We start from the raw sequence: 26,825 nt of genomic DNA on the forward strand, positions 1-26,825 counted from the left end.
TTTTGGAGGCAGAGAAAAACATAACATTTTAATAAATGATGATTTTAAAATTTGTAACAGTGTGCACCAATGTTTATCTTTAAATGGACCTGAAGGTAGTATATACATGTATAAAAAATAACAAACATATAATTTCTACAAAAATATTAAACCGCATTTCCACATAAATGTTTTCTTTGAGCAGCAAATCCGCATATTAGAATGATTTCTGAAGGAACCACTGAAGACTGGAGTGATGATGATGATGATAAAAACAGGAATACATTTTATTTTAAAATATAACATTATTAAAGTTTTTCCTATATTTTTGATCAAATAACTGCAGCCCTGGTGAGCAGAAGATACTTTCAAAAAAAAGATCCCAAATTTGTATTATATTTTTTTTATATCAGCACCAATTTTTCAAAAAGTACAAGACACTAATCAGAGCAACATGGATTCTTTTACGTGGATCACAGATACATGACTCCTCTCAGGTAAACTCAATCTCCTGGCTCAAAATTGAAGGATCTTTTGAAGGTATTTTCCGAGGCACCCATTGAAAACTGAGAGGGCCTTTCAAACTTTCCTCCATCTCAATAAACCAGGCCTCGCTGAGTCAGCCCTCTCCAGTGGGCAGCTTGAATTAACACTGGAGACCGTCTCCCAGATGTGAGGAGGGTCTCCAGCACCTGCGGTTCTCCCACTACAGCGCTCTGTGAGTAATGGAGAGAGAAATGAGCGCAGAGAAACGCTCTCCTTTCCAAATGAGACTCATCATTATGCTCGAGGCTGTGTAACGCTCCGAGGAATTTCACATTTCATTTAAATGCAAATTTTGGGTTTAATGATCATCTGGGGCATCTACTCTTTTAAACCCCTGCATCTGCCGATTCTCTGGCATGTATTTTTAGTGCCATTCATTTGTTGTTGGTTTGCTCAGATTAAGGCGAGTTGTTCTATATTTTCATTTTTCACCTTCACTTTTGTTTTACTAATTGTTTACAGTTTAATGCCATAAATTGGACATTTCTAGAAACATTTCCAAACGTTTCTCAGAAAAGTTCGATTAAATGGCTTGTTTATTTTTTATATCACTTGCTGAATAAGAATCAATGTTTTGTTAAAACACATAGACGTGTGTCTGCTCGGGAACTGTTATGTAATATCTTTTCGAAGCCGGTCAATAGTGTTGATTGCTGTAACGGGAAATAAATGATGGGAGATACATTTCTCACAATAGCAGGTACAACTTAAACTGCACTCGAAAAACACTCAGCGTGCTGTCAACATGTTAAACTACTCCACGCAGCTATTACTGAGCAGTGACCACCAGTTCTTTGAATGGTAGGAGAAAAAAAATCAGACATGAGACCACTTTAATATCTCAATTATGTCTTCTTGATGCTAGTGAGATCAAATTGAGAGCAAAAGCATCTTCTTAGCCATATTCAATATCAGCATTTACACTATACTTGGCGAAACAACCCAAGGAAGACGTACTAATCTGGGAAAACTTCCACCCGAGGGAATAAATCTGTGCACTTACATGACAGACGCTAATGCATGTACAGTATCTGATTAATATCAGATTTATTTCCACATATAAATAAGGTCTGAAACCGATCGGAGAATGTCAAAATCCATGTTTTTCCTGCTTACCTGTGCCACATGGGAGGAAAAAACAGTTCTTCTGTTACTTCTGTTAAAAACAGTTAATGAACTATGAACGGCGGCCGTGCTTTTCCTTGTTTCATTTAAACATCATCTTGTTCTTCAGTAAAATGTAAAATTCACTGTCCGTCTTGGTGCTAGAAATTGTTTTGTACACTGTAATGTATGTAAGATAAAGAGGTAAATTTTTAAATGCTTTCTTTAAAACGCTGTCCTCTTCTTTGTTTATGCAGTGAAAAGCTATTATTCATGCGATAAAAACCATCTGGATGTACATTATCCCTTACATTGTATATGATTATACATAAAAGCGCAATAAATATTCTGTGAGGACTTCCATTAGCTATGACTGAAAGTATAAGATGACTCATCCCCAGAAAATCTGACCTAGATGAATTGGAACACTTCATCTGGATTTTAGAAATGTATGTAAATAACTGCAAGTGTGTTAAATCCTCTACAATTCTGGGCCAAAGATGTAAGTCACTGAGAGCCATTCAAGTTGATGGGAAATAAAAATGCATTTTTCCAGTTTAAACACAACTTTGAAATATTAAGCATTAATATATGACAACAGATTATGATAAACCAACAGAATAAGATTGATTATAAATAGAATAAAAGATTTGAAACATCCTCTGACAGCATATGCTAAAACATGGACATTATGTTTATGGGAAATAAATACAGTGCAGTGCTACTCGCCAACTATATATTAGGTATAAAAATGGCCTGTCAAAAGCAAACAGTAGCACAGCTAGGTTTTCCAGTCTGAGATTAAATACAACTTCAACTTATCTTCCAAGTAAAGTCCAGATAGGGCACACATCTCTGCCTTAAAAAGATTTTTATAAGACTTTCAGCATGTAATCTTGCTAAATTAGCCAGTAACACTCAAGTGATTTCACAGATTCTGCTTCTTTCTAGAAAGGCTTGTAAATAGCCCTGCCTTGCACCAAAATCAAGTCATTTCTCTAAGAACAATATCGTCACTGTCTCTAATTCAATAGCGGATGTCATGGTTTTACAATCTTAACACCCCCTGGTATTTTATGACCAATTACCAGCCGTCCGGGTTCCTTGATGTGTCAGAGGATGAGAGCAGAGTCCAAGGACTCCCATATAGTGTAGCGTTTCCTTTGCACAAACCACCGTCACTGACCACACACTCTAGTGTAGGCCACAAGATTATCAGAAACACAACCTCTGTCTGTGTTTCAAAATACTACCTACCTAGAGAACATATGAGGGCATTAAAGATATATTTGAAATGTTCTGACAGCACTTTTGAAGCAAGCAGGGTGGAATCGTAGAATCCAGACATAAAAGTATAATTCATTGTAGTTTATAATGTAAATTATCACCGAATTTGGCAAATTTTGGATGAATAAATCTAAAGTAGCACTGTGCATTGAATCTAATTGTGATTTGGATTAGTATCTGTGGAATAATACAACAACACAAACGCTACTGAAATATGAAGTCGGCATATTGTGTGTCTGTGTGAATGAATGCCGCAGTTTTGTCTTCTTCACACACTCAGTCACGTGTGACACTTGTGGTGTTTTCAGCATCTGCCGTCTCACCATATACTGTATGAAGACAGTCCATAAACTTCATATCTAGAGCTGATCTGAGAGTCACTTCATGGGCATTTCATCATTTAATTTGAGAAAAAATATCGTCATTTTAAATACTGCTCACAGAAACCTGTCAAAATAAATGTAACATTTTAACAGAAATACATTGCTATTTTACAGTAGTATGTACTTCTCAAAATAATATTAATAATAATAATAATTATTATTATTATTAAAACTCTGTTTTTAAGAAATAATCAGTTTCACCATTTTCCTCTGTTTTAATTTTAACTGTAAACCTGTAAAGTTTTGTTGTGCAAAACTTTGTCTGCCAAAGATTATCATATGTTTCCATTTTAAAAGATGTACTTATTTAAAAATATCTATATTTCGTATTTTTTTTGCCTTCATTTTGACCTCCATTTCTATAATAAATTTGTTTTGAATAATAAATCTGATCAATAAATCCAGAAAAACTAAAAAATATACAGATTAAAAAAAAAAAAAAAATCTAATTAATTTCATAGGACCCTACAAAGTTTTGTTAAACCTTTAATAAGTTGTTGCTAATATATATATATATATATATATATATATATATATATATATATATATATATATATATATATATATATATACACGTTTCATGATTTTAATGAATTAGGCATAATACTACAATTAAATGTAACCTTTTCTCACCAGAGTCTAGAAAAATGTAAATGGAAAAAACATTATTTAAAAAAAAAAAAAAAAACAATTATGGAAAAAAATACTGTATTTAAAAGTACCCAAGCCTAGTGGGCTACCTAAGTAGACATAATATTTTGGGCATCATAGCTCAGCCGCTTCCGTCACTGACCAAATCTGAAACAGAATTTTTGGAGGATAAATAGAATGTTATGATGCTCAACAAATGCTGTTTGGCTGGAAGCTGAATGAGCTTTGAAACAGCCACTGACTGCAGGGACTCTGAACTCTATGAACATGACAAGATCCAGAGCAAAGAAAAACTCCACGTAAGACTCTAGGTGACGAATTATTCATCAGATCGGTCAGTCAAGCAAGTCTTCTCAGTGGGTTTTAACTCAAGATGGACTGTCATCCTGTCCTCAAAAGCCCAGTGAAAGGCTTTTCAGAAGTAGAAACACGTTACTTTGCATCTTGCAGTCGTTTTATAGTTCATTTGGTCAACACAAGGGAGTCCTTGCTGTGATAAATTTACTTTCTTGTGCATGAACTCAAGGCAAGCTGTTTATTTTGATCTGCACCCACTTACGTATATGCTGAACTGAAGTGAATGCTTTCACAGATTATATTCCTCAAACAGACACAAAAGTAAAAGCCTTTATAATAAAATAAAATTATAAGCACAGACAAATGGGATTGTTCCAATGCCGCAATTGCTGCCTTGGGCAGGCAGAGAAAATAAAATGCTGATTTGAAATGAGCATGCTGATTGTCTTGCATCTTAAATGGATAAAATGGATATGGTGTACCAAAAAAGTAATGCTCTCTCAATGTCCTCTGGCCAGCTTATAACCTTGCAAAGTGTGAGAATGAATTAGTGTAGTCAACAAATTTCCTCTGAGAACACACTCATTTTACTATTCTGTTAATCAACCGAGACTGTTAAGCTCATCTGTTATTTGATCCACTTATTATTTGCAGTAAAGTGTGAAACCAAGATTGAAGTAATGTAATTCATGGAATTGGTTGAAATTAATTTCAGAATGTTTGCAGTCATCATTTGCACACAACGCTCTGTCTAGGGTTGCCAACTTTTTACAACCAAAAATGGGACAGGAAATGGAAAACTGTCGGTATGGATATGTGGTTACCTTGAAAGGTGCTGTATGGAATGTTTTTACTACTAAATCACAAAAATATCTAAATATGTTTGCAGAGCATTGTTATTCTACTTTGAAATGTGTGTTCCTTGTCAGAATGTCTGTTTTTGTTTTGTCCTGTGTGATTCTGCCCACTGCTACTTTACCCAATAGTATTTCAACACCCTGGGTTGCCAGATGTTGGAAAACAGCATACTGAAGCCATGAAAGCAGGCAAATGAGCTGGGCGAGTGATTTCAGATTATACCCGACCAAAAAGGCCCCGGCATCCATCTAAAAAGCTGTGTGACCAGAAGAATATTAAAACGTTGATAAATCGCCTCATCAATTTACAGACTAAGGCTCATCATCAACCTGGCAACCCATGTGAACATCGAGTCTGAGGAGAAGGAGTGGGAGAAACAGCGCTCTTTAATATTTTTAATTTGGACTGCAGAACCTATTTCAACCTCTAGTTAGTAGCTGTCAATATTACATTCTGCATCTTTACATGTGGTGGAGATGGTGAAATTTGGCGAAACATGCTGAAAATTGTAAATAATTTATCATTGAGATAAAATTCACAGGTAGCACTTTTAATCCAGAATTTCACAAAATAAACAGCTTGTGTGGGAAGAACACACAAAAAATTAAATTTTGATATTTAAATAAATGTTTCACTGTCTTCACCAACACCTAAAATTACAATTTCTGAGGCAAAATTGTAATTTGTGGATCAGAGAATCAGTTATTTTCGCAATGTTCATATGAAATATTAAAAAATACATAATATTTCAATATACAATTTTATTATAATACATATTTAAAGGGGATAAGCTAAAAAATGGATATCTGTTTTAGTAAAAAATCAACACAGGACAATTTGCAAATTAGCCAAATTAGGCTTGTCTTTATTCACATCGATCCTACAAATTAGCACAGATTTGAGAAATGACTATTTATGTGTCCCTATATAACGTTTAAGCAATCCTTTATTCTTTTTCACCAATAACTGCAGTTATTGTAAATGACTTTTGTAATTCTCTCTCTTATTTCAATCCATGGAGGGTTTAAAAATAGCAACCATGTTCCTCAGCTCTCCTACCTACTGAGCTGAGATCTCAATTTGCAGGCATTGAAGGTGAGCTCCTGCCAGTTTCATACATCAGTGAACGAGAAGAACCACTGACGTCAGGACAGATATTGCTCTAGCTAACCTGCATGCATTGAAACAGCAGACTGAAACCAGAGTGATATTCTGTGATATAGTTTAAAATCAATCCTGTTGAAATTTTACTCAGTAGCTTTACTGCAGATGTTTAGCTTGTGTAGTGGAGCTCAGAGGCTACATGGATATATATATGCTTCTAAACCCATAATCCTCAACTGAGCGTGACCAAAGAACTCGCTGTTACCATGATGCACTGCAGATGACGTCGTTCTCCTGACTTCTTTTCACGACTTTCTTCAAAACAAAGTTAGTGATGTTGTGATTCATCTCAGAGCTGCTTGGTTTGGTTCATGGCTTGTAACGCTTTACTGAAGAACTTACTGAAATGGAGAACATGAATGAGAAAAATACTTCCAGAACAAAGACAGCTGGAAAAGTGGGCGATACTGTAGGCACTCTATTGTCTGCTCGAGTCTACCTGCAAACCTCAATACTTTTTGACTGAGAATTGGTATCTTTGAAAGTACATTCTGAAAATGATTCCTCACAGCAACCAGTGGTTGTGTTGTGGCCCTTTACTTACGTAAATGTGCAAAGTGACTGAACATGACGATCTGTTTGACAAAATGCATGAATGTAAGCAGGAAAGAGTTATCAGCGCAGATGATTCTTCTTTTTTTGTTCAGAAACAGTTGGTACTGATGTAGCTAATTCATTATTGTGGCAGTCATAATCATAGTCTTAGTTATACATGTTTCTTCTCAATGAAGAAGGGTACAGCAATCAAAGAAGCACTGCAGATCTATTTTAATACTTTAGTATTTCAACGTGTTAGACCAGAAATGTTATATAACAAATCACAGAAAACTCTTTTGTTACCTTTCCTCTTTAGAATAACCAAAAGGAAACACCAAAATAATTTCTATGCATTATTTTTTTCCATTTAAATTGGATCAAATCTAAAAAGCATAAAGTGAAATGATGCAGGCTTCCATAGTAATGCTTTGAAATTTGGAGTTTACAGAGAAAGATTTCAATATATTTTTAAGAATCTCAATGATTTAGTAGGGATGTGTGGAAAAGCAAAAGCATCCTTTGCTTTAAAACAAATCATCCTCACATTAAACATTTCAGTAGGATCCATTCATTAAATCAAGTTTGTTTAAAAGAATTTGCACAAAGTGAAAAGCCTGACAAAATAGGCCAGTCTGCAAACCCTATTTGTGCTGCACATCCAAATGGATTTAATGGATGAAGCCCAGAGGGGGGAAACAGCTTAGGGGAATCCATTTTCACGTCGTAAAGTGGGCTGTAGCTCTAAGTGTTTATTTTCTGGAGTCAGCGGGTGCGGAGGACGTGGTGGCATCTCTTATAGGGGTTATAAAGCTGGCGCACTTCTGCCAGGGTAAACTACGATGATTTTTCTCTTGCCTTTCTTCAGAGGTAAATACTTCACAGTTTGCTGTCTGGGTTTCATGCACTCCTAGTCTAAGTGTCAGATGTGGAGCTTTTGGATTGCTGCAGACCTGGAATTCAGACTCTGTGCAAACTCGTGTGAAGAGCAGACACGGCAAGAGGACTTGGATGGATTGTGGAGCGCTGTTTTTGTTAGGGTTAAAGCCAGGCTGCTTCATCTGATCTAAGAGTGGTTGCAGACGCAAAGCGATGTGCAACAGAACTGCACGGCACTGTAAAACAACACACAGGGATCAGGTACAAGCAGTTGGAGGTGCCAGATTTATCAGGTAGCAAGCAGCTGCCTAACTCTAACTACAACACCCCGTGGCATGGATTTACATATCACCCTGAAATAATGACTTTTCTTGGAATCAGTTGAGATCATGTCGGCGCTTTGCTCTGCATTAATTAAAATGCAGATGCACAATGCAAGAAAAATAAAATCACCTTCAAGAAGAGGTCACCTTCAAGAAAGAGCAATCGATTATGTAGCGCACAAATGGCAAGAGAAAGTACTTGCAATAAAAACAAAAAGTGTAATTACTAAGGTCTACTGGTATTGTGCAAAACAAATATTATCCTTACTATGTCAATACCCCACTCATGTCAAACACTTATTGACTGCTGCCCCCATAAGTCATCTCGCATACTTCTGTCTCCTAACCATGCAAATTAAAGTAAGATTTACAATAAGATCTAAAGCATACGGAACGTTTTAACATTCCTGAACGCACTTATAAACTGTAGATTTCTTCAGCTGAGTCCAGAGACGACTGACAGAGATAAATCAGCGTCAGGGTCGGCCACGTTTACGCAAACCAGGAGAGCATGCAGAAGCGTAAGTGCTTCGTTCCTGGGTTTGTTTTCTGTCCACCGGCAGGCGAGAGCTGACAGCAGCAAGCTTGTGTTTTTCCAAGTCTCCTAAGTAGTGTTGGTGCATGGCAGAACAGCAAGCACGGATCGAGTGAGACTTTAGTTAAAGCCTATTTTTTGATAAACAGTTTAAAAATCATTTTGCAACTCCTAGAGTGTTTTACAAACAAACCTTTCCTGAACTACTATGCACACTGGAAATCAATGTCAAATACTTAATTGTCTAGTTTTGCATCTCTCTTACTATTGATTTCCATTAAGCACATGTTCAAAACAAACTCAAGGCTTTATCTTGGAAAATGGCCCGGTATTTGCTACCAAATATGTCCCATCGTTTCAGTTCACAGAGAGATCTAAGTGGATGTTTTTGAGCCAAAATTCAAAACATATGACGACTAACTACACTCAGAACAAGAACTATTTGAAATTGTTAAAGTAGTGGCATAATTGTGTCCATAAAACAACTGTGCTTAGTTTGTACTAGTCCAGTGCTGATGTCTCTGAGCCACTGTAAAAATGTACTTTCTCAGAAATAACTAACTAGATCCTTTTAGACCCCCTCCTAATAACGGTGCTTTTGTGGCTCCAGCGCTGCTGGAGAGGGTCTGCTGTGATCTTCTCTGATATGCACTGTAATGCTGCTGGACATCATAAGGCTAATGAAGAGAACTCAAGGTGTCTCTGTGGGTTCATGCCTCCTGTGAGTCCCTCTCTAATACTGTGGCCATCAGTCCTCTGAGATCTCACACTAGGTGCCAGAGCCCATGGATTTTTTCAAAGCTGCACTACTGTAAGTGACTGTGAAACTGTAATAGGAATTCTTGTTCAGGAACACCGATAACCCAAAGGACAAACAGGCTGTTAAGCTGAAGGAAAGTCAACATTACATGAACATTTACATGTATGAATATATGTATTTTAAAAGTGAAAGATGTAAATAGAACGAACTAGTAATAATTTTTCATTTCCTCATAATTTTGCAGCATGAAATGATCCATAATGCTGTTATTAGAAACCTAATTTTTTATGATGTTTTCTGTGAAATCAAGAACAATAGGCTGCTAAATTTATGATTACTTTTTGAAACATTATTTTACTGTTTTTCGGGGTGTCCTAATAAAAGCACTGAAAAGTCCAAGACCTTGCATGATTTGTTGTAACATAAACATCAATTATTACTCTAATTTATTAATTAAAAAATTATAAATTGGAATAATTCGTAATAAAGTAATACATTATTTTATTTCTATCTAAATTCTGGAAAAAAATTTTTTATTATTATTATTAATAATAATAATTATAAGTTTTACTCAAATAAAAGTCAACAGAAATATATTAATTTATACCAACAACAAAACTATTTTTTATGGGTTAAAGAGGCGGTTTCCCTAAAAGATGAGATAATTTACTCCAAACCTGTATAATTTTTTCTCTCGATGAACACAAAAGAAGATATTTTGATGCATGGTAGCCATTGACTTTCCTTATATTTTATCAAAAAATATCTTCTTTTGTGATAAGCAGGAGACAAAAATTTTTGTGGGTGAACTATCCAAATAAATAAAGTAAAAAAATATATTCGGACAAACAGAAAGTGAAGTGAGAAAAAACACAACCCTTTGTTTACACTGAGAAAATTGTGTTAAGTCTGCAGTAATTTAAACACTGAGACCATTATCACTGCTCTAACACACTGTGATTGACAGCAGTAAACTGGACCTTCAAGTTTTTTCTCTAGTCTAGACCAACCAATGATCTTTCGACTACAAGCTTCTTGACACGAGGCACAGAGAATGAAATCACTCCAATCACTTCAGTAACCAAACTCATTAATCCTACAGCTTATTATTCCAAATTGAGGCATGTTTAACATGGCTCCCATTGAAAATGGACAACTTTATTTAATGGATTTACACCTTGTGCCCAGAAATAGATAAAACAAAAGAGATAATTGATTCGGAAGCTTTGGGAAATGTAAAGCGAGCCACATGATCACATGAGCTGAGCTTCACCTTTGTTTTAATGCTCTACTTTGGGCTAAAAAGAGCGTATCGATCTTCTGGCCAGGCCCCCTTCTAAGCCATCTATCAAAACACATCCATTCCATGCTTTGGACGCCAATATTGACTACTGCACTCACTATTGCATGAAAGCGAATTAACCTATGAGCTCTCTGGATAAGTGATGAACTCCTCCCACTGCTAGTGCTAACGGTCGGAATATCAGCACAACTAGATTTAAGACACACTACCCGAAACATCCCACAAGATGATAATTGAACATAAAATGAGAGTTTTAACCGAACATATGACACAGACAAGCTGCGTGTATCCTTCCGGGTACTGAAAAAGCCCCCAGTTCACGATATTGATGCTTTTTTTAATAGGCTATTCTTTTTTTTTACCTGCAGCACGGAGGTGCAATAAAAAGTGCTGCTTCGTCATTGACAAACGTGACATTTGCAAGTTTTGTTTACTATTGGACTGTAGGGAAACCGTCCACCTCATCCAGGCTCTTTTTGCTTTAAGTCGTACCGTGTACAAATGAGTGAACTGTCCAAATGACTGAAAATAAATCACAAACAATTTCAGACTTTTTTGCAAATCCATTTGTCCAACTGCATCAAAAGTGCGTTTCTTTTGTGAATCTTTATGCATTTCAGGATTGCTTATCTATGAAAGCCCATTTCCACCACTGAATGGAAGATAATTGTGAGGTAATTGCGACGTTTTCTCGTAATTGCGAGTTTACATTTTCTACATTTCTACATTCTACATTTTCTTTTCTAAAACTGACATCATAACATGCAATAGCAATTTTATATCTCAGAATTAATAAATATCTTATTATTATTAATAGCAAGAAAAAAGATAAAAAGTCGCAACTACCTTTTTTACTTTCATACTTAGCAATTGCAAGAAAACAGACAAAAAATGCATAATAAATAAATAAAATAGCTACAACTTCTAAGAAACCCTCAGTTCTTTGAGAGCTCCTGAAGTCCTGTGCATTTAGTATTGCATGTTTGCTGAACACTAATAGGAAGAGAAACATTGCTGTTGGATTTCCTCATTTGAATGCTATCTGGATGACCGTGAGTTCATGGAGGTCAGAGTCTTTATTCTTAAGAATAGACTTGTAAGTCATCCGAGTCTTATTAATATCGACAAATCGTTTTTCTGGAAGTCTCATTTAATCATGGCATGACCGACATGGCATTGACCAAGCATATTCTCAGGTAGCAACAGCCAAAGTCTGTGTTTGTTTTATGGGGAACGGCACTGAAACTTGCACCTGATAGTCATCTCATTGATTGGAACATCTAACAGAAATTACCTTATTTACAGAGCTGATTATTCTACAGGTTGTTAAGTTACATTCATATAAGATTATATAAGAGTTCATTCAGAAGGACTCAAATCCTTCTACAGTACCACCACTCTGTGAGGTTTACAATCATTTCTATATCAAAAACACAGAGGAACAACTCTAAAGTGTTCATTACTTTCTTCTCTCTCTTTCTGCGTCACTGGAGAACTTCATAATTACAAATCATGGAGAAGGATTACCGCCTGGTGATGGTGAAAGAGCGTTTTCCAAATGTGACAATCATGAAATTACCTTGCCATTAAATTTACCGAACTGTCAGCATCCAGTCAGCACAGCTGATTATTTAAATGTTGATTGTAAGCCACTAAATCCACATTAAAATGCTGAACAGAGAAGTGAAAATTAAGACATGTTTGAAAAAAATAAAACAGATATTGCTATGCAACCTCGACTAAAAACAATAATAACAGAATGACACTATGAGACTCTGTTCAAGTGCCTGATGTATCATTACAGCCTCTTAATTTTTAAATATCATAAAGAATCAATATTTAATGGAAGCTGTAATTAATCCACATTCTATGAACTTGAAGATCACACTATCTTGGGCAAGGTACACACGTCCACTCTGTCAGTCCATGTAGATGCATAACTTATGTCAAATATGAAGCTATGTCTGTTACATGACATTTGTATTTATGAATAATTAATGATCTGGAAAGCACTAACAAATACCGTGTTATATCCAAGACACTTGCTGAAAAACGATTTCTGGTAACAAATGAACATAAATATGCGTATTGTGTGTGTGTTTTGATTAAGAACTGTGATAATTGTTTCTTTTTAGAATATGAATAGGCTAAAGTAGTTCGGATTATGCATATTTCTTATACTCCCCAATCATTTGTTTCATAATGCATAAATGAGCGCATAATTTAATATATAACTCCCATATAAGGACACTTCTCGCTTTTGAGCACTATGTGATTCATAGCAGTTCAAAAACATTTCGGTGTATTCATCTCTATTACAGAAAGCACACAGATGCATTAATAGTTTCAGCATTTCGGGGCAATTATAAAGCGCGTGAATGATGAATGGATCACTCACCATGTCTGTGAGGAGCGCGCGGGTCAACACCATGGCACGACTCTGGATCCTCCCGTGGAAATTCACATCCTAGCATGGAAGAGTGGCGCTTTAGGAAGAAAGGGACAACTTCTAGGCTTCACCGGAGTTTACTGAACGTCCGCTGTCGGCGATGGGCACAGTTGCGGGAGTTTAACGTGTGAAGGCGATGTCAGCGCAAACTAGTTCCGTGGCTCAGCGGTCAGTCCAGGAGAGCTGTGCGTGAGCGCCCTTCAGTTCGCACAGTGAAACGCAAACTGAAGTCTCAGGTCCCTCCTCTTTCACACCACTTCCACCTCCAAAGTGTCTATTGCCCTTTTCAAGAAACGCGTGTCCGGTGTCGTTGTCATGCGAGTCAAGGAGCACGCGCGTTTGCGTTACAACTAGCGTGCAGTGTTTACACCAATAGCCTACAACACATAATCAGGATAGTATTTTAACAATCACAATGCATTACAAACTTTTACCCCGTATGCATACGATACATATAGCCTTGTCAATTAAAAATAAATAATTATGAATGATCATTTAGACGTTTGTGTGAAACTAACCTCAAGCTGCTCCAGAGGATCTGCGACTATAATAATTCTTTAAATATAAAAACATCTGCTATATGACAGCTTGCTTATTTACTAATTTAAATAGCAAGCTGCAATAAATAGAAGTATTAAAGTAAATATATTTAGATAACAAATGGAAAATAGATTTTCCCATTTATGAACCTCCATACACTCTCAGAAAAAAGGGTTCATTGGGGTGCTATAGAACCATAGGGTTCTTTACTCAACTCCAAAGAACCTTTTATGCTAAAAAGGTTCTATAATGACAAGAAAGAACCCTTTTGGCACAAAAGTTCTTTAGGCTATTATTCATTCATATATTACATTATTCTGCAACATTTTGTATTTGTAATAAAATTATTGTTTGTAGTAACTTAATATCACATTTTAATCATGCAGATTTTTGGAGAAAAACTGAAATGGCACTCTTCGTGTGATATTGATTAATTACATAAAATTATATACATATATACATTTTTGTATCCCCCATATCTTGAATTTTGTGATCATTCACATGCATTCATGAATGCATTTGAATACACCGAATAATGCAGTGAAAGAACGCACTCAAAATGCACACGCGCTACGTGCACTAGTATGACTTCATCATGTAACTTTACATTAGCCTAGATGCGTGCACTTTTTAGGCACGATTTGTTTAGTTTTTTTAATTTACTTGATAATGTTAAAAGGCACATAATTAAAACAACAAATACGACTTCACATATCACACCTAAACACGCATTTGACTCAAATGATTCGCGAACCCGCTACAAACTCCCGAGCTGATTCAAATGATTCGCGAACCCCAAACTGACTCAAATGATTCGCGAAACCGCTACGAACTCCCGAACTGATTCAAATGATTCGCGATCCCGCTCCGAACTCCCGAGCTGATTCAAATGATTTGCGATCCCCAAACTGACTCAAATGATTCGCGAACCCGCATTGAACTCCCGAACTGACTCAAATGATTCGCGAACCTGCTACGAACTCCCGAAATGATTAAAATGATTCGCGATCCCCAAACTGACTCAAATGATTCGCGAACCCGCTTTGAACGCCCGAACTGACTCAAATGATTCGCGAACCCGCTACGAACTCCCGAACTGACTCAAATGATTCGGGAACCCGCTTTGAACTCCCGAACTGGTTCAAATGATTCACGATCCCCAAACTGACTCAAATGATTCGTGAACCCGCTTTGAACTCCAAACTGACTCAAATGGATCGCGATCCCCAAACTGACTCAAATGATTCGCGATCCTGCTATGAACTCCGGAACTGATTCAAATGATTCGCGATCCCCAAACTAACTCAAATGATTCGCGAACCCGCTTTGAACTCCCGAGTTGATTCAAGTGAACCCACTACGAACTCCCGGACTGACTCAAATGATTCACGAACCCGCTACAAACTCCAAAATTGGTTCAAATGATTCGCGAGCTCCGAACTCCCGAACTGACTCAAATGATTCGCGATCCCGCTCCGAACTCCCAAACTGACTCAAATGATTCGCGATCCCCAAACTGACTCAAATGATTTGCGAACCCGCTACGAACTCCCGAACTGATTCAAATGATTCGCGATCCAGAAACTGACTCAAATGATTCGCGAACCCGCTCCGAACTCCCGAACTGACTCAAATGATCCGTGGACCCGCTCCGAACTCCCAAACTGGTTCAAATGATTCACGCTCCATACAAACTCACAAAATGACTCAAATGATTTGCAAACCCGCTTTGAACTCCCAAACTGACTCAAATGATTCGCGAACCTGCTACGAACTCCCGAACTGACTCAAATGATTCACAATCCGAAGTTCCCATCCAAATCAAATGACACCGCCAGCGCTACTATTGGCTTAGTTCTCTAATTTCATAACATTTACTGATTTTAAGATACGAAAAGTATGTTGTTAACAAATAAAATATCAATATTTCCATTCCGAACTGCTTTGCACGTCGAAACATCCACAAACATAGGTGAGCAGATCACTCTCTCACTATTTGATTGCTCTAGTCTTTATCCACTCATCATCATCATGCACCAATCAGAACACACGAGAACTCTTTGACCACAGCTGCTGTGCTTCAAAATCTCTTGCAGCACTGGTTTTCTCTGAGGTGGTCGGATCACATCAGCTTGTGGTTAATCTTGCAGATCATGATTTATATCTACTCTTCCTCTCCCTGCAGTTTGGTAATATAAAGATTCCTCATTTGAACTCCCACCTCTTCTGTAGGTTTTATTGTTCTGGGTCTGAATTTGGGCTCCTGGGGTCTCAAAAAAGAAACATTTTCAATCTCCAAGGTGAACGTTATGACCACATGTTTGGAGATTGAAAATGTTTATTTTATATAGAACCATAGGGTTCTTTACTCAACTCCAAAGAACCTTTTATGCTAAAAAGGTTCTATAATGACAAGAAAGAACCCTTTTGGCACAAAGGTTCTTTAGGCTATTATTCATTCATATATTACATTATTCTGCAACATTTTGTATTTATAATTAAATTATTGTTTGTAGTAACTTAATATCACATTTTAATCATGCTGATTTTTGGAGAAAACCTGAAATGGCACTCTTCGTGCGATATTGATTAACTACATAAAATTATATAAATATATACATTTTCTAACCCCTATATCTTGAATTTTGTGATCATTCACATGCATTCATAAACACATTTGAATACACCGAGTTCACATATCGCACCTAAAAACGCATGGAAAACGTAATTAGAACTAGCTACTAAATTAGTTAAAAATCCCTATCCATATACGGCTATGATCAGCTGTTCCTTCATTTTGGCTGAGCTTTCAACGTTGTCACGGTAAAGGATGAAGCTGATTCCTCGATCCGTCTGCTGATTTAAATTGATGTTCTGACGGAAATATTGTTGTGGTAAGTCAGATAAATATTTTTTTTTAAAGTAATTTACTTTTTATAAGTTTTAAACCCATTAGTAATTAAGTTGTCAATGTTTCTACAGCGATTTACACTAAAACACAAAAGAGCCTGAACCGCGACAGTGTCACAAGTTGCCTTACATCGGTAAGTTTTGTTGTGCTTGTTGCAAACTGTTAAATTTTGTGTTTTCTGATCCTAAGCTTAGTTTTTAACTGCAGATAGTGCACACTCAACTGGTAATGAAGAACAGCCCTACAGAACAGAACAGAACAGCCATACAATCTGCAGTATGAGACATACGGCCAAATCAAGTTTTTTATTATTCTTGACATCCATGAATAAGTCATGTGGGTTTGGAACAACAAAGGTAAACAAGTAAATAGTGACAGATTTATTTATTTTTTTGGGGGTGAATGAATGCTTTAATTCTACTGATAAATGATTTTCAGTTATTTGTTCTGTAACTTCTAAATATTTTCCTTATATGAACTGTCTTTTGCTCATTTCAGCAAACAAAAGGTGGAGGTTCAGAGAATGATCTGAACTTGAGTTCCAAACTGTATGACGTTCATTGTGATGAGCAGATATTTGAGATGTCATAGTTTTAAAGAATTGACAGCCACGATCACTTGATTGCATGTAGCTCTGTGAATGTGATAACAAAATTAAATAAAAATGTCTTGCTCTTGTAGAATAATGTTCTAATGGAGAATGTTTTACTCTTATTGACAGTTGTTTTGTAATCAGGAGAAATACAAAGATGTTAAAATTGAGAGAGGGCTGCTCAGTTTCTCACAAAAACATTTGCACAATTTAAATGAAAGACGTGGAGGCAAAAAAACACTGATGCATTTTTTTTTTTTAGCAACCGGCCTTTAGATCTAGCATTCTGCATGCTTTAAAGCAGATACAGAAATGATGTAGCTTGAATGAATAGCATATTTATTTAAATTAACAACAGAGAGAAAGTGAGAAACTGCATGTGTGAATGTTTGTGTAGTGTCTCTTCAATAATCAAGCTGCAAGTTTAGTTAAATCAAAAACAGAAAACATTCTCTAAGTTATTTCACAAATAATTTATATGTTTTCCAACTTTTTTTTTTCCAAGGAATCAGTAAAGCCAACTCCGGCTATAGTTTCTCATGAAGCTTCAAACCCCCTCCATGCAAAAAGAGCCAGCATCAATATGGAGGGTTTCAACATCGTGAGCGCAGAAATGGATGAGTGCCTCTTTGCTACTTATTTGATATTCAGTGTGGAATACCCCAAGCACATCACTCACATGATGAATTTTGTTGAGCAATACCTGTTTAATCTCTCCAGAAGCCACTGTCCCAGTGCTCAAAATGTATTATCAATTATTATAATACTTTGATATTTCGTAGTGCTAATGTAAATTTGTAAATATGAGGCGTTTGATGTTATTCTGAAATGTTGATCTGAATTTGAATCTGTAATTACAATTCTTTATGAGTGATATTAATGTAAATTTGTAGATTTGAAGTACCTGATGTTCTGAAATGTTGATCTGAATTTTAATCTATGTATTCACATTATTTATGAGTGATATTAATATGAATTTGTAGATTTGAAGTACTTCTATATCTGTATATTTCCATTGTGAGTTATATTAATATGGATTTGTAGTTTTGAGGTACTTGATGTTGTTCTAACCCTGATGGGAATTTAGATGAATCTGTATATTTGCATTGTTTATTAGTGATAGATTTATGTAATTTTATGATGGACTTATTTTGTAATATGTAGATGTAGATGTAGATGTAGATGTTCTATGCACTTTGGGTGTGCTTTTTTCAGTATTCATGGGTGACTTTTTTATGTGAATTACATTTTTACATTTTAGGGTCTTGATGTTTGTCAATTATATGAAATATTTAATCCGGAAAGGACAAAAGAAATAATCATGAATGAACCCCTAAAAGGTTCCATATAGAACCTTTTTCCTGGTTACAAAGAACCCTAAAGGGTTCTTTTGATTGAACCCTTAAAAAGGGTTCTATATAGAACCTTTTATGGGTTCCAAATACGTAGCGCCTGATATAACCTTTTAAGGTTCTATATAGAACCTTTTCTTCTCAGAGTGTAGTATAGAGGTAGGCTATTAATATGATGAAACTGTATTAAAACAGACTTTACATGTAAAAGTTGCACACTAAAAATGTATCAAAATTTACTTTTCCAGAACAAACACTCATTATACATTTCGCTTAGGAGTGGTATTAAGGGAACTGAAAACAGCACACAACTTAACAGAAACTTGAACCAGAGACATCAATAACATGAAATGTCAGTCACTATCATTGCAGTAAAACATGGATTTGCTCTACTCCCTTGATCCTCTGTATCTAACCTTTTTAATCTCCATGTTTTACAACCTCTGTCAGCGTCTTTAATCTATATATAGCTTTAAAAATGCATAGGTTTAAATAAGGCATGTCAAGCTTGAAAGGCCTGGTCCAACTACTATTATTACATACTCACATTATTTGACAGAAATAAGTTATAAAATCTTGCAGAGAAAATATAATTGTAATATCAAATGAATCTCAAATCCAACCCTAATGAAAAGACCAGCATAAGTTGTGCTTTGAATGCTGATGTGCTATTGTCTTCACTGTGGGTGTTTAACCAGCATAATTTAAACTGAACCAGCACAGGAATTCATATTTATCTAAGATATTTTAAAGCAAGAAACGGGCACCTTTTTATAAGAAAAACTCTTACATGAAAATAGAACATAGAACCACCAAGGTCCCTCATAGTCTTGTCATCAAGAGCTTGTTGATGTGGTAAAGAGTCAAGAGGGCATGAGAACCGGAGGTCTCCCGAAATTATTTCCTGGAGGAATGAATGATATTTTTGAAAAGACTTCATTAAGACAGCATATGTTTTCCCATGAACTGAGCCTCACACATTTTTCTTCTCGTTTTTTTTTTCGCGTTCTCTCTTTGTAACCGATATTGCAATCCAGTCCAGTCATCAGCCAGAAAAAAACGGCACACTGTCGTGCCATATATAAATTGGATGGCACTTTTTACTAAATCAACAAAAACAGAGAGGCTAGTGTGCTGAGAGAGAGCAAGCTCTGCTTACAGTAGCATTCATTTCACTTTATGTTATGAATAGGACTATGAGTACTGTAAACCTTCACCTTAGACCTGTAACATATCCTCCTGCATAAAGCATATAATTCTCTTGCATTCAGGTCTTTCTGCTCTGTCATGTGCAGATCCGAATTACTTAGGCACCTATTCATTGTTCCTGTGAAATCTCACTCCCACTCTTCCAACGGAGTGGCAGAAATTTTTTAAAAGATTCCTCTTCAAAACAGTCACTTTTCTGTTCGGCATCCTGGTACAATGCCACTTGCATTACTAGAGAAGTGTGCAAATGCTAGTATTTCTCTTCATTATGGAAAATAGGTCGACTGCTTCCCTCTAGGTATGTGTAAAGCCAGCACATTCAAAGGTTAGTCATACATCTTTCATGATTGTGTGTGCACCTGTTTGTGCCCACATGAAGTATATATTTCAAGTTTGCTCTTGAGCTATCTTTATACCACGAGACAAAACAAATATGATAAGAGTTTTATTTTCTTAATCTATTAAACCGATGCCAGTTTAAGGTCTGAAAAGTCAATGCAATGGTGTGATCTATTTATCTGATAAGTTTTCCGTAGGAACTTTTAATTTTTTAATTTTAAACCTGACTTTAAATCTAAAGTGGCTGGTCAGCACATCAACAGAAGTAATATATTGATTATTAGCAATTCTGTGTCTCAATAAACTCAGTGGTGCACACATCCGTGAATACTTAATTATATTATCGGCTAGTATTATATATTTAACTGCGCATGCTAACAGCAATATTTCACAAATGTCAAAATGAAAATATATTATAATTATAATTCTGTCATCATTTACTCATCCTTATGTCATTCCAAACCTGTATGACTTTCTTTCTTCTGCGAAACATAATGTTGGTAATCAATAAATTTGGTGACCGTTGGCTTCCATTGAATAGAGAAAAAAACCCTGACATTTCTCAAGTTATCTTTTTTCTCCAGCTACGTCATCCAACTTCCAAAGTAAATAAAATGCTGCACAATAATGGCCTGTGAATGCAGATGCTTACAGTAACACAATTTGTGTAGGGATGCACAAATTTTAGTCACGTATCGGTTACTGACTTCTAATATCGGCCAGTATTAGATATTTAACTTTGCACACTGTGCAATTCTTTATCAAATCTCAAAACAAAATGATATCATAATTATAATTTTGTCATCATTTACTTATCCTCACATTATTACAAACCTGTAAGGCTTTCTTCTGTGAAACCCAATATGATTTGAAGAATGTTTGTAATTGGCTTCCAGTGTTTAGAGATAAAAACCCTGACATTTCTCAAGTGTCTTTTCCCCCCAAAAGTTTTTATTTATTAATTAATGTTTTTACTATCCATTTAACTCTGAGAAAGAGCTGTTTCCCTTCAACATTTCGCTCCTTAGGGTAGCAATGTGTTAAAGCATAACAGCATAACATGTTCATCAATTACTGTCCTTAAGCAATTCCTTGAGATGTAGTTCAGGTCAGTGAACCCTGTCGTTTAGCGAGCATCTAGTTAATATCATCTCCTAACAACCTTCTTAATGGATAATCAATAATGACTGACATTTTAGAAAGTGCTCCATCTTCAGCTGCTTCCAGACACAACTTAGCCCTTGACCCACATGTTTTATTGACTCAGAGTTAAAGATGTCGATATTGATGGCAGGCTGCTCGGTCATGCCTTTCCTCGCAGTGGCCGGTGTCAGAGTGCACGGGTTTGGTCCGGTACGATTCCTTTGATGGACGCAATCAGGGGCTTGTGATTTGCTTGAGATGAGAGAAGTTAGTGACTCCCCAGAGAGAATGAAAGAAAGGTCGGGGAGCATAAAGGAAGAGATGAGGCTGAGAAACACTTCTCTGGGTCTTCTGCCCATCCATGCTATTACCCACACCTGGCTAGGATTTCAGAGAAAGCTTCTGCCAATGCTTAAGGCAGCAAATATTACTCCTGAACCGTGAGGGTTTGCTGTACCCAGAGGAATCAAGTCTAATTCAGAAGATATGCTGTGCAATATTACTGGATTTAAGTTCTCCTCGCACTAGGGACAAACAAGAATTATTTAAAGCTCAGTTGCTTGAACTTGTTTGGATGGCTAAAATTTTCCATCTTGCTGTACTTTACGAGCTCTTAGCTTAAGATGCACACCGAGCACAAAGTGGAAAGCAAACTGGATAATGTGTTTGTGTGTTTGCCGAGACTATTAAGTGACCAAGTGGTTCTTTCTTAATGATATTTAATGTCTCACCCAGACAAATGCATCATGGGATACTGGCTTTTAGCTTATCTACATTGCAGCCATTGCACTTTTATGGAGCACCTTGCCTTTTCACAAACTTCACTTTGGAATTTGTAACAACATTACATTTACAGGGTCTGCCTATATGAAAGAGAAATAGTTATAATAATAATTACATAAATTATATAAATTAAACATTATATCAGTATAAATCTAGTTTTGATCTCTAGTAGACTATCCTAATTTACATTTGTATTCACATTTGCAAATGTATTTTGGTATATGAAGTGTTAAACTAAACATTTTTTCAATTGTAAAATATATTTCAATGACCATCACAGTTTACATCATATATAATCAGGGTATTTTGGCATATTCTGAAAGTTTAGATGAGGACATGCTCACTAATTAGCAAATGTGATATTAAGTTTATTTTGCAGCGGTAAATAATATGCAAGAACTGAATTCCCACAGTGCGTCTTAGAAAGGATAAATCATGAAAAATAAACTCATAACACCATCCACAAGCCTGCTCCATGAGTCAGACGTGGACTTTGATGCTGGATGTCTGTATGTTTGCATGATCATCTTTTTTTCTCCTGAAGTTCACAGCTGTGTCTGTGTCCAGATCTCTGGTCTTTTAAAGTTAGCAGATCAACATCAAACAAATGACAACAAAACTGCTTCTCTATATAAAAACCGGCCTCAGCTTCTCAGCATCCACCCACTCATCTTTGTATGTGTGTGCATCTGATCCAAATTGATGTTGTTGCATATGCGGTGTGTGTCCGATACAAGTCTGGATGCCAGTAGACCTTTTAGTAGATAGATGGGGAAAAAAAAATAAAGCTTTTGATGAACTAATATTACTGTACAACGTACTTGTCCTTCACTCAAAATACAGTAGGGAGTCTGACAGACCACTATAATGAGTTGTTATTTTGCTGTTTGCCGTTGTCATGTATGGTCCTGGTAGGTCAGAGTAGAGGTCTAATTAAAGTTTCAAATGCAAAATGATTTATGCAAATGCAGTGGGAAGGGCACAAGTGAAACAAGCTGAGTGTCCTTTCTTGCAGTGCAATAGTAACAGAGAGATTACATGATGAGATTCGTAAACTGGGAATCGAGGTTGTATCATGACATTTAATCCCTTTATAATCATGTGTTGCTAAATGTTATTCCTCTAAACACTTCTTATAGCATGTAGGATCAAAAGGTAATTTATTTCATATAATTCAAACAGTTTTTGCAAAACCAAACACTCTCACAGTGCAAAATATACTGTAAATACATATATTAGGGATGTGCATCTCTATAACTGAGGCCAATGCAATACACATCTCGCTGCATAGCCAATGATTCGATGCAGTTAAGATACATTTGAAGCAGCTATAGGAATTAGGATATAAATAAATTGTTGTAAACCAATGCAAATATGTTAGAAATAATGCATCACGATACAAATGCCGACTTGTATCCAATCCACACTAAAATCGATACATTGCTTTGTTGACTCTGATTGTATTGATTGTGCCGATGCAGCAATGCAAATGTGTACTCAATCTGTGTATTCAGATTGATTTCTGTCATTGATTTCATGTGACACTGAAGATTGTAGTAATGATGCTAAAAATTCTGCTTTGCTTTGCAGGAATAAATTAGATTTAAAAATATCAAATAGAAAATAGCATTTTAAAATTGTAATAATATTCAACAATATTACTGTTTTTACTGTATTTTTTGATCATGTATATACAGACTTGGTGAGCATACGAGATGTCAATAAAACATTTAAAAATCATAATATTTTCAAACTTTTTACACATACATACACATTACATATATACAATTGCAATCAAAATTATTCAACCCCCTTGACCTGCAAGACATTTTGCTGCGGAGAACAACATTTTATCAAATCAATTCAACAAAGGTATTAGTAAAGTATTAGAGAAAGTTTGTTAATACACTTTTGAGTGATTATTCAACCCCCTTTGTGCAGAATCTTTAATTCTTTAAAATCATCATTAAACGCTGTCTGTAAGTGTTTAGAAGCTTCTGTCACCTCTCTACTACAGTCTTGGCCCATTCCTCGCCTGAAAAAGCTTCCGGATCACTGATAATCTTTGGTTTTCACATTGCCACTGCTTTCTTCAAATTCAACCAGATATTTGCAATGAGAATTAAGCCTGGAGACTGAACAGGTCACTCAAGTACATTCTTTGGCTGATCCCTGAACCAAGCGGTAGTAGATTTGGATGTGTACTTTGGGATGACTGGCCTGCAGGAAAGTCCATTGATCATCAGCTTCAGTCTTTGCACCAAAGGCATCACAATTCTTTTCAAAATGGCCTGATACTTCAAAGAATCCATGATGTCCTTCATACAGTCATGATTTCCACTTCCTTCTACAGTAAAGAAACCCCATAACAGGACTGATCCACCTCCAAGTTTGACGATGGAGATGGTGTTCTTCTGCTTATGAGCTTTGCCTTTTTTGCATGAAGGCCTTACTTGTGTTCTTCTTACACACAGCATTGAAATGGTTTTCCTCCTTTCATTGGGTCATCTTGCAAGTCTTTGGCTGTACATTGCAGGTTTTTCTCAGTTGCTCTGATTAAACATTTTATGATATTGTGCTTTTTCTTCGACACCCTCAAAGGTTTTCTGTTAAAACACACTTTAAGCTAAGAAATAAGGCTGAAAACTGTGTCTCTAGGAACTTTCAATGTCTTTGAAATCTTCATATAGCCTTAGCCTATCTAAAGTAATACAATATTTATTCTCTTTAGCTTTTGTGAGATCTGTGTTGACATTGTTGCTACTCAACTTCAACACAAGCATGGGCTAACTGTATGTGTAATGAACTAAAACTTCCTAATCATCGGGAAGAAGGAGGCGGGAACCGGCGGACAATCATATGAAACTTTAATAACAAAATAAACACAAAACAGCGCACCAGCCCCTCACGGACGACTGGTGCGCTCAAATAAAAATCAACACACAACTAAAAGCCCAGGCCTGGTCCTCTCTCGTCCTTCAATGTCGTCGCTCCAGTTTTATATCCTTCCATCTCCTACGTGGGACTCGAGACCGGCGGTGGGTCGCAGGTGCCACTGATTTGCCCAATCATTGCCGGCCTCCCTCCTTGTTCCCACGTCCCTCGGCCCCGCCCCACTTGCCACAGTATGTGTAACAGCTAATTCTGTTTTTAATAGAGTTTTAATTTTGATTGCAACTATATATAAAAACAGGAAAACATTTAAAAGAGCATTTAAAAAGTGTTATAAATAGGTGTTCGACAGAGGTGTTGATTCAGTAATAATGGCAAATTCTGTAAATTTTAACATTTTATTTTAATATACTTACTTTTTAAATTGGAATAAATTACACTATTTTAAAATATTTTTCTAAGTATTCTTCTGACCCCCCTTAAATTTTAAGCGATACATATTATACAATTGTTGGCAGAAAGTATGTAACCTGTGAGATAACCCTGACTTCTTTTTTTTTTTTCATAAGATTTAACCAAATTTGTTCTCCATCTGAGATATTTAAAGATATCTCTGTTGAGGTATTATATTCTTTAGGGTGTTATTTATTCGTTCCATGTAACACTGTCTCTTGATAAGCTGATTTTCACAATGTCAATCAATCACTGACAGAAACTAGTTCAATCTCATTTCTTCTTGAAGCCAGTCGATTAGGGAGGATGGCAAAAAATGTACTCAGTTAAATGATAATATTCCGCATTCATTCAACACAACTGACAAAAATACTAGCACGGTTAATATGAGAAGGGAGTGACATACTTGATTACTCATTCACTGCAGAGCTCGTTCGTTGTGTATTATGAAGTCTGTGACAAATAGAGACTGTCACAGTCTGTCCGCAACATTTTCGATCATTTCAATGTTCAACCGTAACTCAGAACACTGTTTCTTTTATACATACTTGCAATGCTACATGCAATTACAGCAGGCGGATCAATGCATTCAATAAGAAATTACAATCCCACATGAATAAGCAGTCATGTCCCTTTAGACTTCTAAGTAACTAATAGAAAATGTACAAACTTTCTGCCTATAGAAATGCAGTTGCTCAGTCTTTTCCAGTCATTTCACTGGCACATTCTGTTGGTGGGCAGCAATGCATGAGGATAATTAACTCAATGAGCTAACTGTGCAAGAATGACTAAGTTCTGTACAAATACCTTCTCTTTATGAGGCCTGTTAGCTGCACACTGAGTTTACATAATTGTTCGAGAAATTATAGTCACCCCACGTGCACTTTCAAAGACTGCAGGTATATTCTGCTAGGACATTGTTAGAACACCTTGAACTCTAAAACACAAAACAATGCAATGTTTCTGCAAAATACAAATGGAAAATTCCTTCATCTCAACAGAACATTATACTCTGTTTTTACAGACTTTTTATAGACGGTAGTTTTATCTCACAAATCTGTCTTGTTTCCTGAAATTCAGATTTTTCTTCGACTGCGAGATATAAACTTGCAAGTGAGAGCTATAAAGTCAAATTCTGAGGAAAAAAGAAAAGACTGACTATTTTCTTACAACTATAAGATTGCAGGTTTATATCTTGCAATTCTGAGGAAAAAAGAAAAGACTGACTATTTTCTTACAACTATAAGATTGCAGGTTTATATCTTGCAATTCTGAGAAAAAAGTCAAAATTGTGAGTTCAATTATCTTTTTATTTTTTATTCAGTGGTGGAAAAAAGCTTCCAAATATAGCAGACATTAGGTGGTGACCCAAACCCAGTATCAGAATTGTTTACCAGACAAAAGTAATTGATGAAAAACATGATAGCGCCATAAATGCACAAACTCACCAAATGTCCATGACCCACTATTTGAGAAGCACTGTCAGAAAACAAGCACCTTCGAAATTCACCCAATTCAATTTACGTTGACTGAACAATTCAATGTGTGTGTTTTGTTCT

General features: G+C 36.1%; 1 protein-coding gene across 3 annotated transcripts in view; it reads right to left on the bottom strand.

Annotated features, from left to right (window-relative positions):
* Window positions 1-13,338, bottom strand: part of LOC132110063 (5-hydroxytryptamine receptor 4-like) — a 100,581-nt gene extending 87,243 nt beyond the window's left edge. For all 3 annotated transcript variants that reach the window (XM_059516646.1, XM_059516647.1, XM_059516648.1), the window contains exon 1: window positions 13,002-13,338. In XM_059516646.1, the coding sequence (XP_059372629.1) occupies window positions 13,002-13,077 (76 nt within the window). In that variant the 5' untranslated portion in view covers window positions 13,078-13,338. The remainder of the gene's footprint in view (window positions 1-13,001) is intronic.
* Window positions 13,339-26,825: the final 13,487 nt, after the last annotated feature.

This window comes from Carassius carassius, chromosome 29 (assembly GCF_963082965.1).
Source record: "Carassius carassius chromosome 29, fCarCar2.1, whole genome shotgun sequence".
Classification (NCBI taxonomy): domain Eukaryota; kingdom Metazoa; phylum Chordata; class Actinopteri; order Cypriniformes; family Cyprinidae; genus Carassius; species Carassius carassius.